General features: G+C 41.8%; 1 protein-coding gene across 3 annotated transcripts in view; it reads right to left on the bottom strand.

The window, feature by feature from the left end:
- The window catches only part of LOC311516698 (otoconin-90-like), an 87,562-nt gene extending 72,104 nt beyond the window's left edge, over nt 1-15,458 (bottom strand). For 2 of the 3 annotated variants that reach the window (XM_084621031.1, XM_084621033.1), the window contains exons 1-6: nt 14,025-14,385; nt 5,123-5,226; nt 3,125-3,184; nt 1,596-1,676; nt 1,033-1,116; nt 857-940 (exon numbers count right to left, since the gene is read on the bottom strand). In XM_084621031.1, the coding sequence (XP_084477157.1) occupies nt 857-940; nt 1,033-1,116; nt 1,596-1,676; nt 3,125-3,184; nt 5,123-5,198 (385 nt within the window). In that variant the 5' untranslated portion in view covers nt 5,199-5,226; nt 14,025-14,385. Of the gene's footprint in view, nt 1-856; nt 941-1,032; nt 1,117-1,595; nt 1,677-3,124; nt 3,185-5,122; nt 5,227-14,024; nt 14,386-15,398 lie in introns of those variants that run through there. The other variant, XM_084621032.1, reaches the window with a different exon arrangement.
- Between the last annotated feature and the right edge of the window lie 586 nt (nt 15,459-16,044).

Genomic DNA, 16,044 nt, shown 5'->3' with positions numbered 1-16,044 from the left:
CAGAGTTCCCACGTGGTGCACAGGGATCCCGTTGTGCTAGGTGCTGCACACGCATATGTACAGATGTGGGTCCTAGCCCCCAAAAGTAGAAGAAATAACCAGGATTGTGGAATATCCTTTTCATATGTCACAGCTGGGACACTGTACCGGCCCAGAGCCGTGCTCAGGTTTGTGCAAGAACAAGGGGCACGGAAGCGCCAAATGACTCTGGAAAACAGCTGGATGCCAAGTCACCAGTGCTGGGAAATGGCCAGGTGCACAAAATGGGGAAAAAGTGGCCTCATACCCATTCTGGAATTTGAACAGTGCTCAGAGGAGGTGGGGGGAATTTGTGCAATGGAGCTTCTCACCCCACTAAACTGCCCTATATAGACCCCAGTCCTCTTTTGCTCCTTCCCCACCTCTGGGCTTAGCAGGCTTGGCCTGGAGGAACCCCTGGATATCTCTAGGGAACTGAGAGCAACTAGAGAAGCTAAATTGTACTATAAAATTGAACCCACAGATATCAGATATTGCTGGGAGGCTCTAGTGGGGCTGTCTTTCCCTCTTTCCCCTTGCATTCCCTATGAAGAAATGCAGGTTTTTTTCCCCAGTGGCAACTCATCTTGCCTGCTTGGCTGACAGCTCCTTTCCAGGGCTGCCAGCAGGGAGCGGTCTTCTGGTGCTCAGTTCACTGAGTCTGTCCAGTGCTTCAAAGTGGCCACTTACCATGGCTTTTGACTTCAATGTGACTACAGCACTCTCATGAAGAAAGTTTCAGGACTGGGGCTGAGAACCTACAGCTCAAATGGAAACAATTTGGCTTAAACACACTCAAACGCCAGCCCACTCTCAGTCAGACTGCTTTTACACCCACCTGTTAAGTCATTTGTCATGTTGTTTAAACAGTAGCAATACCTCATAGGGAACTTGCTGGGGTCAACATTTTTCAGGTTAGAAACTGCAAAGAGGGACAGTGGAAACTGAAATCTTGATGGATTCACCTTCTACAAAAATGCATTTGAGAGGAGAATAAAATGGTACGGTACCCACTGTTATAAATGGCGACCGAAACTTTGTGGAAGGCAAATGAGCTGTAAGAGGTAATGCTCAGCAGAGAGAAGAATTTTTTGGTACCTGCAGAAAAATGTGCAAATCTGTTAATGACTTCAATGGGTTATTTATTTATAACCCAACTATTGAGTCTGATATAACAGTGACATGATTTTATTTCTAAATCACACCATAGACTGTAGGCAGATGCATTTGAATTTTGTTTTCATTGTGATCTAGCAGAAATAATTTTAAATCACCATTTTTAATTTTAAGCAAACAAAACTAGAGAGGCCAGTACAAAAATAGATGGGGAGAGGAGGGAAGGAAAGAAAGAGCGATACAACAAATGTGAATCAAAGAGATCATTCTAAAGACACCTTGTTAATAATTACACACACACACACACACACCATGCTACAGGAACTTGTCCAAATACAGCAGTATACCATAGTGTATTTTTACAGCTTTGTCCCCTAACTCCTTTAGCTCCATATTTCAACTTATGTGGAGCTGACGGTCCACGACATGCTTCACATCCTTTTGTAGCACAACCATGTTACCTTTGAGAGCTGTATTTAACATTCCGTTCACTAGTTCAGTCAGGTTAATCGCAGCCAGATCAACAGATTTGGCAGGCAGCTCTGAAAAAGAAGCAGCATTTCTGAACGTCAGACATTTGACAGGGCTAGGAACCTATCAATGTGCTGTGTATATATTCCTCTAAATGACTTTGATAAAGTGATTCAGTGAGATGCTGTCATCTGTGGGAAAATGAAAACATCAGATTGCTTATTAGGGCTAGAAAACAATGTGTGGTGACTCTGAGAAGCTAAATATACCATGAGTGCAATGCAATTGCTGATACTAGAATCAGGTGAGAACGGGAGGGGCAGTGCTATGTCAAAAGGAAGATAGGGCACTGTATATGCATTCACTAATTAAAAGGCACTTTTGACAGTGTTCCTCAGTGCTCTGCTGTGGATGCCAAGTTATTCAACAAAATCCTAGGATGTTGGAGTCCATTAACGGGCAACACACATTTTCATTAAAGTGGCATTGAAGCAGGTGCCCCTTTTTAAACCACACTCATCTGGAAGAAATTTTCTGTTAAATTTCCACCTGTGAATGTTGCACAGAATTGGAATGAAGATTCAGCTATTTTAATGAGGTGCCCTGACTGGCCAAGGAGAATAACCTAACTAGAGCTGGCCAAATTTTTTTAATTTGAGAAAATTTTCTGATCAAAAATTGCTAGGGCTTTTTTCTAACTGACAATTTTGTAGAAAATGTTTTGTTTAGTTCAGACAAGACCATTAAAAAACCAAGGGAAAGGGCAGAGGTGGAGGGTGTGGGATTGGGGCGGGGGCATGGATGAAAAACCCAAGCCAGAAAAAAAATCAGTGTTGGGGGGAAAAAAATTTCTATGACAATGTCTTGCCCATTTTTGACCAGCTCTGAACCAAACATGTTCCAAACTTGGGTATTTAGAACAACAGGAAAGCTGCAGTACATACAATGCAGCAACTAGGAGCGAGGAAGAGACATAGAAGCCACACCATATGCTATAGAAATCAAACCACTCCTCCTCCTCGATAAGATAAGATAAGGTTAGCAGGACGGTTTCTGGAACATAAATGGGATTGTAACCTATGGTCAGGAGGGTGCCAGCTGCTGGAAGCGGTGTCCGGTTTGGGTACATGTTAGGATGAGAATGAGAGAGTCTGAGGGAACCAACAGTTGGGAGGAGGGAGTGAGCAACATCAGGGGAAGGCTCATGGAAAGACGGATATCATAGGAAGCAGCAGAAGAGTGGTCTTCAGGTTGCATGATAACCAGGGAAATGGCTGCTAAGTCACTATCCAGGCTTTCAGGGGAGTGAGGTGTCAGGAATGGGGTGCGGTTGTTTCAAGCAGGGTAGCAGTAGGGAAAAGTGGCTGTGGAAGGGTTTGCCTGGCTGCAGTTCGAGTGGAAATTACTGAACAGGAGTTCACTCACCAAGTAGCGCCCATTGGGCTAGCTACTGTACTTCTGACTCAGACTTAACCCCACACAATCAGAGTAACTTCTGAAGCCATGTGCCAGGCCTTACCTGCAGTAGCCAGCACTGCCATGTTCTTCTCCTTCTTATTTTCTCCTTTTATGCCTGCAGCTGTAAAATGGAGAAAGTGAAATCTGAGAAATGACTTTCCCACTCAAATGACCAACCAGGAATCTCAAGGGGTTTCTCTGTTCCTCTAGAGTGTTATGGCTGTGAAATTGTTGGACAATAGTACTGCGAGCTAGTCCATCATGCGGAGCCACAAGTTACTTCTAACAGCAGCAGAGCGTATACATGCCAACAAGAAAGACCTAGCTTTTAAAGGAACAAAGGTTAAGAAATTAGCTTTCCTCTCCCCTGCCCCCTCCCTGGGCCTGATCCTGCTTTCAGTGAAGTCAATAACCTAACACCTTTCAACTTCAGTGGTACAGAAACAGGCCCTTGATACAAGTGAATAACTTCCTTTAATAGGAATCAAAGGAAGAAGAGAGCCACCAAGTGTTCTAGAGATTTAGAGACAGGCTTGCAAGCATGATTAACCATAAGATGCAAAGGATGATGCAGCATGCCACCCTGAAAACGGTGACAGCTACAAGCCCGCTAATTAGTCAAAGCGTGCTATTTGATATGTTACTGCTTCTTCTGGGTAGTCATACAGCTAAGGTGCTGGGCTGGGATTCCTGAAATCAATTCCTGGCACTGCCACAGATGTCTTGTTTTATCTTGGGCAAGTTACTTAATCTCTCTGTGCCTCAGTTCCCTGTCTGTGAAAGGGGAATAATAATACTTCCTTTGTTTGCCTTATAAACTCTTCAAGGCAGGGACTGTCTCTTATCCTGTGTTTGAACCATGCCCAGCACAGTGAGCCCCTGATCTCAGCTGGAGCCACTAGAAACAACCCTAACACAAATAAGACATAAGAATGGTAATGTTGAAGAGGTAGGCGCAACAGTGCTGGCGAATGAAGTCTTCCATTTATTTGCAGATCATGTGGCTCAGACAGCATCAATTCAAATTTCTCAGGCCAACATGCCTCTCTACCTTAATCCTGGTGTAACACCAATGACCTGTAGGCAGGCAGGATAGAACCTGGGACCTCTGAAGCTTAGTGTATGAGCCTCTACTGCATGAGCTAAAAGGCAGATCCCGCTAAGCCAGCTGTTACAGACTCATCAATCTATAGATGATCTAGGTGCACTAGAGGGGGACAAAGCACCACACAAAGTGGGCATGGGCTACACTGGCAGGCTCAAGAAGATGGTTCATTGTGAATCCCACCAATTGCTGGCCTCTCTGGTATGTTAATTAGTTCTAACACCTCTGTGACACAGAGGCTCTGAGGCAAAAAGTCTCATTCTTTGCAAACACCTCTCCTCAGACCTGAAAATGCACTATACCAAACACATATCTTACACACATCTATTTATCCATAAAGAAAAATATATAACATATCTACAGAGAGCTCATAACTTGTCAAGATTCACAGTCATTGTGAGATGCCTGCATGGGTAATATTTAAGGAATAATGTATTTATACTGAAATAATGCTTTATGGACTTGGGGTAAAACTTAGTCACTGGAGCCAATATGTCTCAGTGATGGCCCATTCAGAAAGGTGGGACTTGTCACCCCGTCCTATCTAGCAGGTGATGCCACAGAATTTCAGCCAGTAATAGCATTTTAACTACCTAAGGAAGTGGAGAATCAGGCACCCTGGCCTCAGCCTGTATTTTGTATCTCCCTTAGGTGACATGTCCTGCTGCAGTTTCCACGATATGCATCTGAGGAAGTGAGCTGTGGCTCACGAAAGCTTATGCTCTAATAAATTGGTTAGTCTCTAAGGTGCCACAAGTCCTCCTTTTCTTTTTGCGAATACAGACTAACACGGCTGTTACTCTGAAACCTTTTGGCTTTGAGACTCATGGATGGGAAAAACATTTTAGATGTTCCTGGGGCAATATCAAAGTGCATGTGCTGGGGAAATTACTTTATCATGTATCAAAATAAATTGCAGGTGAAAGTGATGTTTCAGAAACACTTCACACTTACCCAAGTTCCATACGAGAAGGAGACATAGAAATCCTGTACTCAATTTAACAGGCACATGCTGATGGAACCATGGCATTTTGGAAACCTACTTCCAGTCGCTTCAACTGTTTTAGGAGAAAGAAACAAGATTTTGGTGAGCCTACGTGGATCCAGTGCATTTGTTAGTTTCAATGTTTCCAACTTTTGCAATATTTTGTGTTGTTCTTAATCTCCAGATCCTAGAATCACGTGAGAATCTCGGCTTTTACTTGAGAAAAAAAAACAAAACAAACTAAGTTTCTCACCCTTGTGATTGCAGAGAAAGCTAAGAAAATGTGACCTGAAAGCTAAAAATCTCAGAAGGCAAAAACAAAAACCCAAATCAAAACAAAACAAACAAACTAACAAAAACCATGAACAAAATAAACCAAAAATCTAGAATTTCTTATTTGTGATTTTTTATTCAGCCTCATGACATTTTGGGCGCTGACTCAAGGTTTTTGAATGATTGGGACTGTCAATACTGCAGTTTACAGATGTTTCAAAGACTCATACTTAGAGCTGGTTGGGGAAAAGAGAAAGAAGTTCTGACAACTTTTCTTTTAATTTATCCCCTGCCTGTTTTTTCAGTATCAGAAAATGTCAGCCAGCTCCATCGTTGGCTGAAACTCTGGGGGGAAGATTTCATGAAAATGCAGTCAAAAGTTTTTCTAATTTAGTTTTCAATGGCAACCTTCTCCGTGCTTGATAGTTAATGGTAAGAATATATATTGAACTCTTCTTAGCCTCAGGATAATACTGTTTGATTACAAATTATTACCATTTCTATTAACCCAGTCATCCTGATATTTAAATTGTTAGAAACTAAAATAAATTCTGAAAATAGTTGAAGTATGATTCTATTGTAAAAATAGTACTAAGGGATTCCATTTTTAGTGTGTCCATGTTACATTTACTCCTCTTACGAGTGAAAGATGTTTCTCCTAACTGCTAGCCTTGCAAACTCAAACTGGGATCTGAGAGTCAAGCTGAATTCTTTCTAGCTAATGAATCATTACCATTAATAAATAACAATAATAATGCCTAGCTCTTATATAGCACATTTTTGTCAATCTCAAAGCTTTTTACTGAGGATGTCAGAATTATCCTCATTTAACAGATGGAGAAACTGATGCACAGGGAGATGAAATGACTTGCCTAAGTTCATTCAGCTGGCCAATGGCAGAAACAGAAATAGAATCTAGTCTCCTAAGTTTTAGTCCAATATTCTATCATCCAGACCACCCTGCCCCACCACCTGTCCAAGCCTATTGCCTTTTGGGCACAGGTTTAGCTGAAGGCAGACAGTAAGGTAATGGGGTTGGCCAGGTGACCCTGCACTTGGAACTTAGTTAACAACTCTATTGATGAAGCATGAGACAGCCAATAACAGTTTACTGTCCCATTGTTTTATAGCGTCTGTAGAATTGACAGGAGTGAAGAAGAGTGAAACCCACTGAAGTCAGCAGATCTGACTGAGTACAAACAGGGAGCAGATGTGCTGAGTAGGGAGGTCTAAGAAACTGTACTTCATCATCATCTGGTCATTTTTGTTGGGCAGTTATGTATGGTAAGCCAAATGGGTTTTTTAAGGCACTTGTCTATGCTGAGAGTGGTACCGAGCTGCTCCACCCCAAATCAGTCTTTTTGGGAGGGTCAGAGGGATGGGAAGAGAGATGCGTTAGCAAGAGTTATGCTAAATTTTAAATGTTAAGAGGCTTTGTTTAGCCACAGTGGGCAAAAAGTTGCTTTAATCTGCAAATATGTTATATAATTATATTAAGAATGGCCCTAGTCACATGATTAAAATTAAGCACATGGTTAAGTGTTTTCTGAATCAGGGTCTAAAACAGCATAAGTAGCCTTGATCCACTGTGAAAGAGAACCGATGGAAAAAGACCAGAATTTGCCAGCCAGATATCACTGCAGGAAAGGTAAGTGAGAGCACAAAGCATGCTTTGGGACGCATGTCCCTACTGCAGCCTGTGGACAGCATGTGCATAAAGCAAGCATCAGTGACACACAAGTTTCCTTTTTGTTTCTTTGCTCTCTTCCGCTCCTAAGAGGATTTGACAAATTTGTTTAAAAAGCAAAAATAATTTGAACACAAATATTTAAGCCAAACTCCCTCATTCCGTTGGCTCAAGGATGTTTCCTGTTTTATTTCTTTCTGTTGTGTGCGTTGAGTGAATGCCTGAGGCAGGCTCACTGTGGTAAAAGGAGAGCAAATTCCCTTTACATGCTCAATCTGTCTCCCAAATAAACAAACATGAAACAAAATTAACTGCTTCGATATGACAGAGGGGAAAAGACCTCTGGGGACTGTAATAACTAAAAACTCACTACTTCACCCACACAACATAGCTTGGGAGTCTTGTGGCTCAGGGAGGGAGTCTCCCTCACTAGGCTGCCTGGTTTCCAGGGGCACATGAGCTCTTTAGAATGGCGTGCAACTTGTTTCTCACAAATTTATTTGAGCACAAGCTTTCGTGAGCTACCGCTCACTTCATCAGATGCATGCGGTGGAAAATACAGCAGGGAGATTTTATATACACAGAGAACATGAAACAATGGGTGTTACACACTATAAGGAGAGTGATCAGGTAAGGTGAGCTATTACCAGCAGGAGAGAAGAAAAACCTTTTGTAGTGATAATCAAGGTGGGCCATTTCCAGCAGTTGACAAGAACGTGTGAGGAACAGTAGTGGGGGAAAATAAACATGGGGAAATAGTTTTACTTTCAAATGCTGGAAATGGCCCACCTTGATTATCATACAAAAGGTTTTTTTTCTCTCTCCTGATGGTAATAGCTCACCTTACCTGATCACTCTGGTTACAGTGTGTATGGTTTCAGAGTAGCAGCCGTGTTAGTCTGTATTCGCAAAAAGAAAAGGAGGACTTGTGGCACCTTAGAGACTAACCAATTTATTAGAGCATAAGCTTTCGTGAGCTACAGCTCACTTCCTCAGATGCATATCGTGGAGACTGCAGCAGGCTTTATATATACACAGAGAATATGAAACAATACCTATTCCCACCCCACTGTCCTGCTGGTAATAGCTTATCTAAAGTGATTTCCAGCACAAATCCAGGTTTTCTCACCCTCCACCCCCCCACACAAATTCACTCTCCTGCTGGTGATAGCCCATCCAAAGTGACAACTCTTTACACAATGTGCATGACAATCAAGCTGGGCTATTTCCTGCATAAATCCAGGTTCTCACATCCCCCCACCCCCATACACACACAAACTCACTCTCCTGCTGGTAATAGCTCATCCAAACTGACCACTCTTCAAGTTAAAATCCAAGTTAAACCAGAACATCTGGGGGGGGGGGGGTAGGAAAAAACAAGAGGAAACAGGCTACCTTGCATAATGACTTAGCCACTCCAAGTCTCTATTTAAGCCTAAATTAATAGTATCCAATTTGCAAATGAATTCCAATTCAGCAGTTTCTCGCTGGAGTCTGGATTTGAAGTTTTTTTGTTTTAAGATAGCGACCTTCATGTCTGTGAGACATGAAGGTCGCTATCTTAAAACAAAAAAACTTCAAATCCAGACTCCAGCGAGAAACTGCTGAATTGGAATTCATTTGCAAATTGGATACTATTAATTTAGGCTTAAATAGAGACTTGGAGTGGCTAAGTCATTATGCAAGGTAGCCTGTTTCCTCTTGTTTTTTCCTACCCCCCCCCCCCCCAGATGTTCTGGTTTAACTTGGATTTTAACTTGAAGAGTGGTCAGTTTGGATGAGCTATTACCAGCAGGAGAGTGAGTTTGTGTGTGTATGGGGGTGGGGGGATGTGAGAACCTGGATTTATGCAGGAAATAGCCCAGCTTGATTGTCATGCACATTGTGTAAAGAGTTGTCACTTTGGATGGGCTATCACCAGCAGGAGAGTGAATTTGTGTGGGGGGGTGGAGGGTGAGAAAACCTGGATTTGTGCTGGAAATCACTTTAGATAAGCTATTACCAGCAGGACAGTGGGGTGGGAATAGGTATTGTTTCATATTCTCTGTGTATATATAAAGCCTGCTGCAGTCTCCACGATATGCATCTGAGGAAGTGAGCTGTAGCTCACGAAAGCTTATGCTCTAATAAATTGGTTAGTCTCTAAGGTGCCACAAGTCCTCCTTTTCTTTTTAGTGTGTATGGTAACAGCCATTGTTTCATGTTCTCTGTGTATATAAAATCTCCCTGCTGTATTTTTAACCAACAATTATCTGTCTAAGATCTTTTCTTGGCACATCCGTACATCTCTGAGAACAGGAGGCTTCATCTGGCACACAGCAAAGCACAAGTAAGAGTAAATGGGAAATTTTGCCGGTGTAAGAACTGCAGTATCAGAGACTGCAACAGTATCAGCAGGTGGGGCATAACATTGTGTTTGTGGAGGGAGGGTCTATAAAAATGATGATTTCCCACCCATTATTCCATCATGGAAAGGTAAACCATTATTTAAATATACTACACTCAGAATCCTGAGAACTTCCCCTCATCAACATTTGGTCCTCAAATCCCTTTAACACATGGCTACCCCTCTGATATAGAGCCACAAGAATGATTCAAGTTCTGGAAAAACTTGATTACAATGAGAAATTTGAGAAGCTCAATCTATTTAGCTTAACAAAAAGAAGGATAAGAGTTGACTTGATTGTGGGGTGAAATCCTGGAGCCATGGAAGTCAATGGGAGTTTTCGCAAAAAGAAAAGGAGTTCTTGTGGCACCTTAGAGACTAACCAATTTACTTGAGCATAAGCTTTCGTGAGCTACAGCTCACTTCATCGGATTCATATGAAGTGAGCTGTAGCTCACAAAAGCTTATGCTCAAATAAATTGGTTATTCTCTAAGGTGCCACAAGTACTCCTTTTCTTTTTGCGAATACAGACTAACACGGCTGTTACTCTGAAACCTGTCATTATGCAATGCGAGTTTTGCTATTGACTACCATGAGACCTGAATTTCACCCAGGATCTATGAGTACCTGCATAAGGAGATATATCTGAAACTAGAGGATTCTTTAATATAGCTGGTCGGATAGGAAAATTTCCACAGGAAATTCTGATATCTGTTTTTGTTCTGAATTTCCACAAAATGAGAATTCCAAACAATTTTGATTCAGAACTCTCAGAATGTTTTGTTTTGTCAATATTCAGTTGTTTTGCTAAACTACTGTTGACATGTTTCATTTTGATAAGATACAGATGTTTTGCTAATATCAAAACATTCTAATATAAAATATTAAAATATAAAAGTTGAATCAAAACAATAAAGTTGGAACAAACTGTTTTTACCTTATTGAAATTAAACATTTTGACATTATTGAAATGAAATGTTTTGACATCAGAAAAATGAGAAAATAGAAATGATCTTGCCTGTCTAAAATGTTGTTGAAACAGATACATTCATGCAAAATGTTTAGGGTTTGATGAAACTGCATTTTCTGATGATAAACTGTTTTTTTGACCAGATCTACTCTTTAATCTAGCAGACAGCAACATAACAAAATCCAATGGCTGGAAGGTGAAGCTAAACAAATTCAGACTGGAAATAAGGAATATATTTTTAACGGTGAGAGGAACTGACCATTGAACAGCATACCAAAGGATGTGGTGAAGTCTGTACCACCTCAAATCAAGTTTGGATGTCTGTCTAAAAGACATACGGTAGCTCAGCCACACGCGATGACCTGTCTTATACAGCAGGTCAGCTGAGAGGAGTCTAATGATTTCCTTCCGGCTTTAAAAATCTATAAATTTATGAAATTTCAGGTCCAGTCCTGCTCTTATTAGAAACAATGCACATCTGACTATTGACCTCAATGATAACCGTTTTTTTTTGTCCTACAGTTATTTAGATATATAGGGTCAGAGGCAGATTAAGGTTTCCTGGGGCCCTAGGCCAGAGCAAGTGGGGGGTCCCTTTCTGCCCCTTCCTCAGGGCCCAGCCCATTTCACCTAGGGTCCCCTCCTTCCTGCCCACTGCAGCCTTGCAATCCCTTTTGCTCCTTTCTGCACCCCCACTGGGGCCCCAAGACCAGAGAAGCTCTCTCACTGCACGACTGCCCCAGAGCCGCAGCAGGGAATGAGAGCTCCTCCAGTCCTGGGGCTGCAGCGGGGGTCCAGGTGCTGGGGCTTCCATTGTCACCCCCCGTGCTTCTGAGGGGAACCAGGGTTGGGGCACTAGGGCTTCTCCCGCCTTGCCTGCCTGGTGCTTCTACTGGAGAGCGGGTTGGGCGCAGGGCCTTGCCCTGCCACCCCGCAGCTTCTGCCGCAGATGGGATCAGTGGCCCTTGTGGGGGCTGCTGATGGGGGCTTCCCCTGCCCAGTGCTGCCACTGCAGAGTAGGGGTGAGGATCCAGGCTTCCGCCACTGGTGGCGGATATTTTCTAGGGGGCGCCCAGTTGGCCGGGGCCCCTGGGCATGGGCCCCGTTGACCCAGTTTCAACTCCACCACTGTATAGGGTCCAATTCAGCAAAACTTTTAAGCATGTCTGTAAGTGCTTTGTTGAATTGAGGCCTCAGAGTTTTGCTGAGTAATTAGCCTACACCAGGGGTTCTCAGCATTTTTCTCTCTGAGCCCCCGCCCTCCCCACCTGCACCACAACAACCGTTTTTCAGTAGATCAAAAGCCGGGGCCAGCATTAGGGGGTAGCAAGCAGAGCAATTGGCCAGGGCCCCATGCCACAGGGGGCCCCCGCAAAGCTAAATTGCTCCAGCTATGGCTTCAGTCCCGGGTAACGGGGCTCAGGATTCGGCTGTCAGCCCTGGGTTCCAGTAAGTCTAATGCTGACCCTGCTCTCTGATTTATTTTGAAACCTCTCTGAAACCTGCTCCCGGCCCCTCAGGGGACCCCTGACCCCTGGTTGAGAACCACTGGCCTACACCTCAATTTGTTATTTTGGGAGGATAAAAGAATCACAGAAATTATTGATGTTTGTAATTGCATTTCTCAGAATGACAAGGTTTGCCAGCATAGCTGTCATTCATTCTTTTGGTTCAACAAATGTTCCCAGATAAAAAGGGGAGTTCATCATGTATCCAGGTACTTTCCTAGCCAAGTTTCAGATTCTTTGACAGTTTGTTTAAAACTGATAGAGAGCTCAACAGTGCAGCAGAACAGGGGAGGAAGGGAGGGAGGGAGAGAGAGACCTACAATGTGTGCAATATTGCATGATATAACAGAGACTGGAGAAAGCAAAGCTTGCAGTGGGCAAAGCAGAGGTGGGAGATAGAGGAACATAAAAATTGCCATACTGGAAAAATTAGGAGAGAGATGTAAAAGGGAATGGGAAAAGTAGCCAATATAACAGAACAAGAATGAAGTACAATGATTTGAATGCTAAAATACTGTGGCTCTGGAGAGATACCTACATCTGTCCCTAAATGCTCCCTATAGAATGGTCTGAGTACTTCTGTTTAACTCTATCCAGTGTATTAGAATATTCAGATTTTTAAATCAAACATTGTCATTCTGCATTAGAAACTCCCACCTGATATTATACCATAGCTATTGTAGCATGATGAAAACAAGATATGGAAAGATAAATTCTCATAAAATAAATCTTGAAATACTGCTGGGGAAGAGAGATGTAACCACATCAAAGAAGTGAAAGCAGCTTTGAAGTAGGATTAATATACATTACTAAAGGTTTGATCATGAACTGACTTTATGTTGGTACAAGTTTTGCCTCAGGAAAGAATGAAGGATTTAGCTGTAGAAGACAAATGCCCAGCTCATTTAACTATAATGGAAACATCCTTGTTATAATTTTTAATGGTATCTTTCCATTTTTATTGATACCAATGTAAGCTTTGCAATGAGTGAAATGCACAATCGGGCTAAAAATATACAACTTTTTCACTGTCAAAACTAAAAATTGCCAATGATCGTCATTTGACAATGTCTTTTAGATTGATAAGACACTCAGTACTAAAGAGATGGGCATGACATAAAACACACAGATAGACCCTGCAAGCTTTGTTCCAGTGACCATTTTCCTCCCTAATATTTCTCACGTGTAGGTTGACAGTCAAGCTCCTAGCCACAAATACTGACACCAATCAACCTGATATGATAATTCAGCTAATTATTTATTTCAAATTAAATTTTATTGTGTTTTCATAGCTTGAACCAGGTAACCGACGCACTTAAATAACATGTAAGCTTTTAATCCCATCCAATGTTTCTAAAACCCAGATACAGCAAAAATGGTTTTGGTGTGGATAACAACCTCAGCAGTTTGGGTTACACTTATGTGACCCTAGAGATTCAGGACTAAGTACCTCTTCATTAGTCTCACCAAACAAAGATCTCAAGGTAACTAACTTATTAGCTATGCTTCATTTTCACCCACTTTAATGTGACAAGTAACCCTGCAGGTTGAAATGTTCTCTTTTTTCCAACACAAAAGGAGTCCAATCAGATATCAACTGTTTTCTCCCCTTATCTATAGTGCTAAACAGAGCAGAACAGAAGTTAAGAGGCTGAAGGAGAGAAAAGGGAAAGACCTTGCATACTAATTTCTCTATCTCTGTTCAGTTCCAAGATTTAAAGGTCACCCTTTCAGGTTTAAAACAAACTTTGAAAAACAGGTTTAAATAAATCTTCTCTGGCTAATACGAAAAAAGAAGTTTGTTCTTGACTGAATTTCTATCATCACCTGATTTGTATTAGATCAAAAGTTTACACTTTCTACAATAAGTCTGAATTTAAGAAATCATATGTTATAAAAACTCTCTCCTAACACTCTTCATTCTTCAGCCTCAATGATTATTAACTGCACAGATTGAAAAAGATTCTTTTAGGTACCTCTCCATAGCAGCACCATTTAAAACTATTCACAATGTGAATATCTAGTAACCTTTTAATACTGACTTACCTGGCTTCTCCTGATATGACGATTAACTTCAGAGAGTTTAAATAGACAGGAGGTTATCACACTGTTTTAATAAAATCTTAGTGAAAGATAATAGTCTGCGAGTGGACAGGCTTGATAAAATTGCCTTAAAAAAATCTTGTGAAAATGGTATTATAATCCCAAAGGCAACTAGGCTAAATGAAATAGGATCATGTACAAGCAAAGTGCCTGTGGTATGTCCTGAACTGAATCCCTAAATGGAATGACTTTGCAGCAGTCCAGGTCAGGATGTGAAACCACTTTGGGCAGTAATTACTTACACTGAGAAATAGAACTGAAAGGATGTTTTTCCCCTTTAAAGGGACAGAGCCTTCCAATGTAATTAGGCCATTTTTGATGCTACCGGTTAGTCATTCTGGACAATGGATACTATGGATAGGTCTGAAGAGAGTGGTGTAGGAAAGCTGAAATACAGCTCAACTACAGTCAACTAGATGAGACTATAGTGGTGACATGAAGTAATAATGATGACACTGAGTGATGTGTCACTACTCTACCCACTGCATCCAAAGCATCATAGGAGGAAATAAGAAGCTCAAAGAAAGGTTCCATAACCACCTCAGTCCATGGAACTCAAGGTGCTCTACAGGCATTAATGAATTAAGCCACAAAGCAGCCCTGTGCAGTGGGGAAGTATCATGACCCCCTGTCAAGGTTCCTCCCCCACTCTGAACTCTAGGGTACAGATGTGGGGACCTGCATGAAAAACCTCCTAAGCTTATCTTTACCAGCTTAGGTCAAAACTTCCCCAAGGTACAAAATATTCCACCCGTTGTCCTTGGACTGGCCGCTACCACCACCAAACTAATACTGGTTACTGGGGAAGAGCTGTTTGGACGCGTCCTTCCCCCCAAAATACTTCCCAAAACCTTGCACCCCACTTCCTGGACAAGGTTTGGTAAAAAGCCTCACCAATTTGCCTAGGTGACTACAGACCCAGACCCTTGGATCTTAAGAACAATGAACAATCCTCCCAACACTTGCACCCCCCCTTTCCTGGGAAATGTTGGAATAAAAGCCTCACCAATTTGCATAGGTGACCACAGACCCAAACCCTTGGATCTGAGAACAATGAAAAAGCATTCAGTTTTTTTACAAGAAGACTTTTAATAAAAAAATAAAAGTAAATAGAAATAAAGAAATCCCCTCTGTAAAATCAGGATGGTAGATATCTTACAGGGTAATTAGATTCAAAAACATAGAGAACCCCTCTAGGCAAAACCTTAAGTTACAAAAAAGATACACAGACAGAAATAGTTATTCTATTCAGCACAATTCTTTTCTCAGCCATTTAAAGAAATCATAATCTAACACATACCTAGCTAGATTACTTACTAAAAGTTCTAAGACTCCATTCCTGGTCTATCCCCGGTAAAGACCAGCATATAGACAGACACAGACCCTTTGTTTCTCTCCCTCCTCCCAGCTTTTGAAAGTATCTTGTCTCCTCATTGGTCATTTTGGTCAGGTGCCAGCGAGGTTACCTTTAGCTTCTTAACCCTTTACAGGTGAGAGGAGCTTTCCCCTGGCCAGGAGGGATTTCAAAGGGGTTTACCCTTCCCTTTATATTTATGACACCCCCATTATACAGAAGAGGAAAATAATGAGTAGCAAGTTAGATCCTGGCTCTATTGAAGTTAACAAGAGTTTTGTCATCCACTTCTATGGTGCCAGGATTTCACCCAGCGAGTTTAAGATCCAAAGTTCCAAAAGTGGCCTGTGATTTTGAATGCCTTCTTTTTTGGGGTGCCCAACCTAAGTCCTGATTTTCAGAGGTCTCACCCAAAACTTAAGACACCCAACATTATAGGCTATATTTGGAAATCAGAATGTACAGGGATTGATCCAAACTCACTGAAGTCCATGCAAAGACTTTGACTTCCCTGGGCTTTAGATCAGGCCCTAAGAGACCTGCACAAGGTCATGAAGGCATTTATTTACCATTTGCAGCAAATCTCTCTTTTTGATTACTTTGTCCTCA

This window comes from Lepidochelys olivacea (assembly GCF_965140295.1).
Source record: "Lepidochelys olivacea isolate rLepOli2 genome assembly, chromosome: 2".
Classification (NCBI taxonomy): domain Eukaryota; kingdom Metazoa; phylum Chordata; order Testudines; family Cheloniidae; genus Lepidochelys; species Lepidochelys olivacea.
This window is presented reverse-complemented; position numbering and strand designations above follow the sequence as displayed.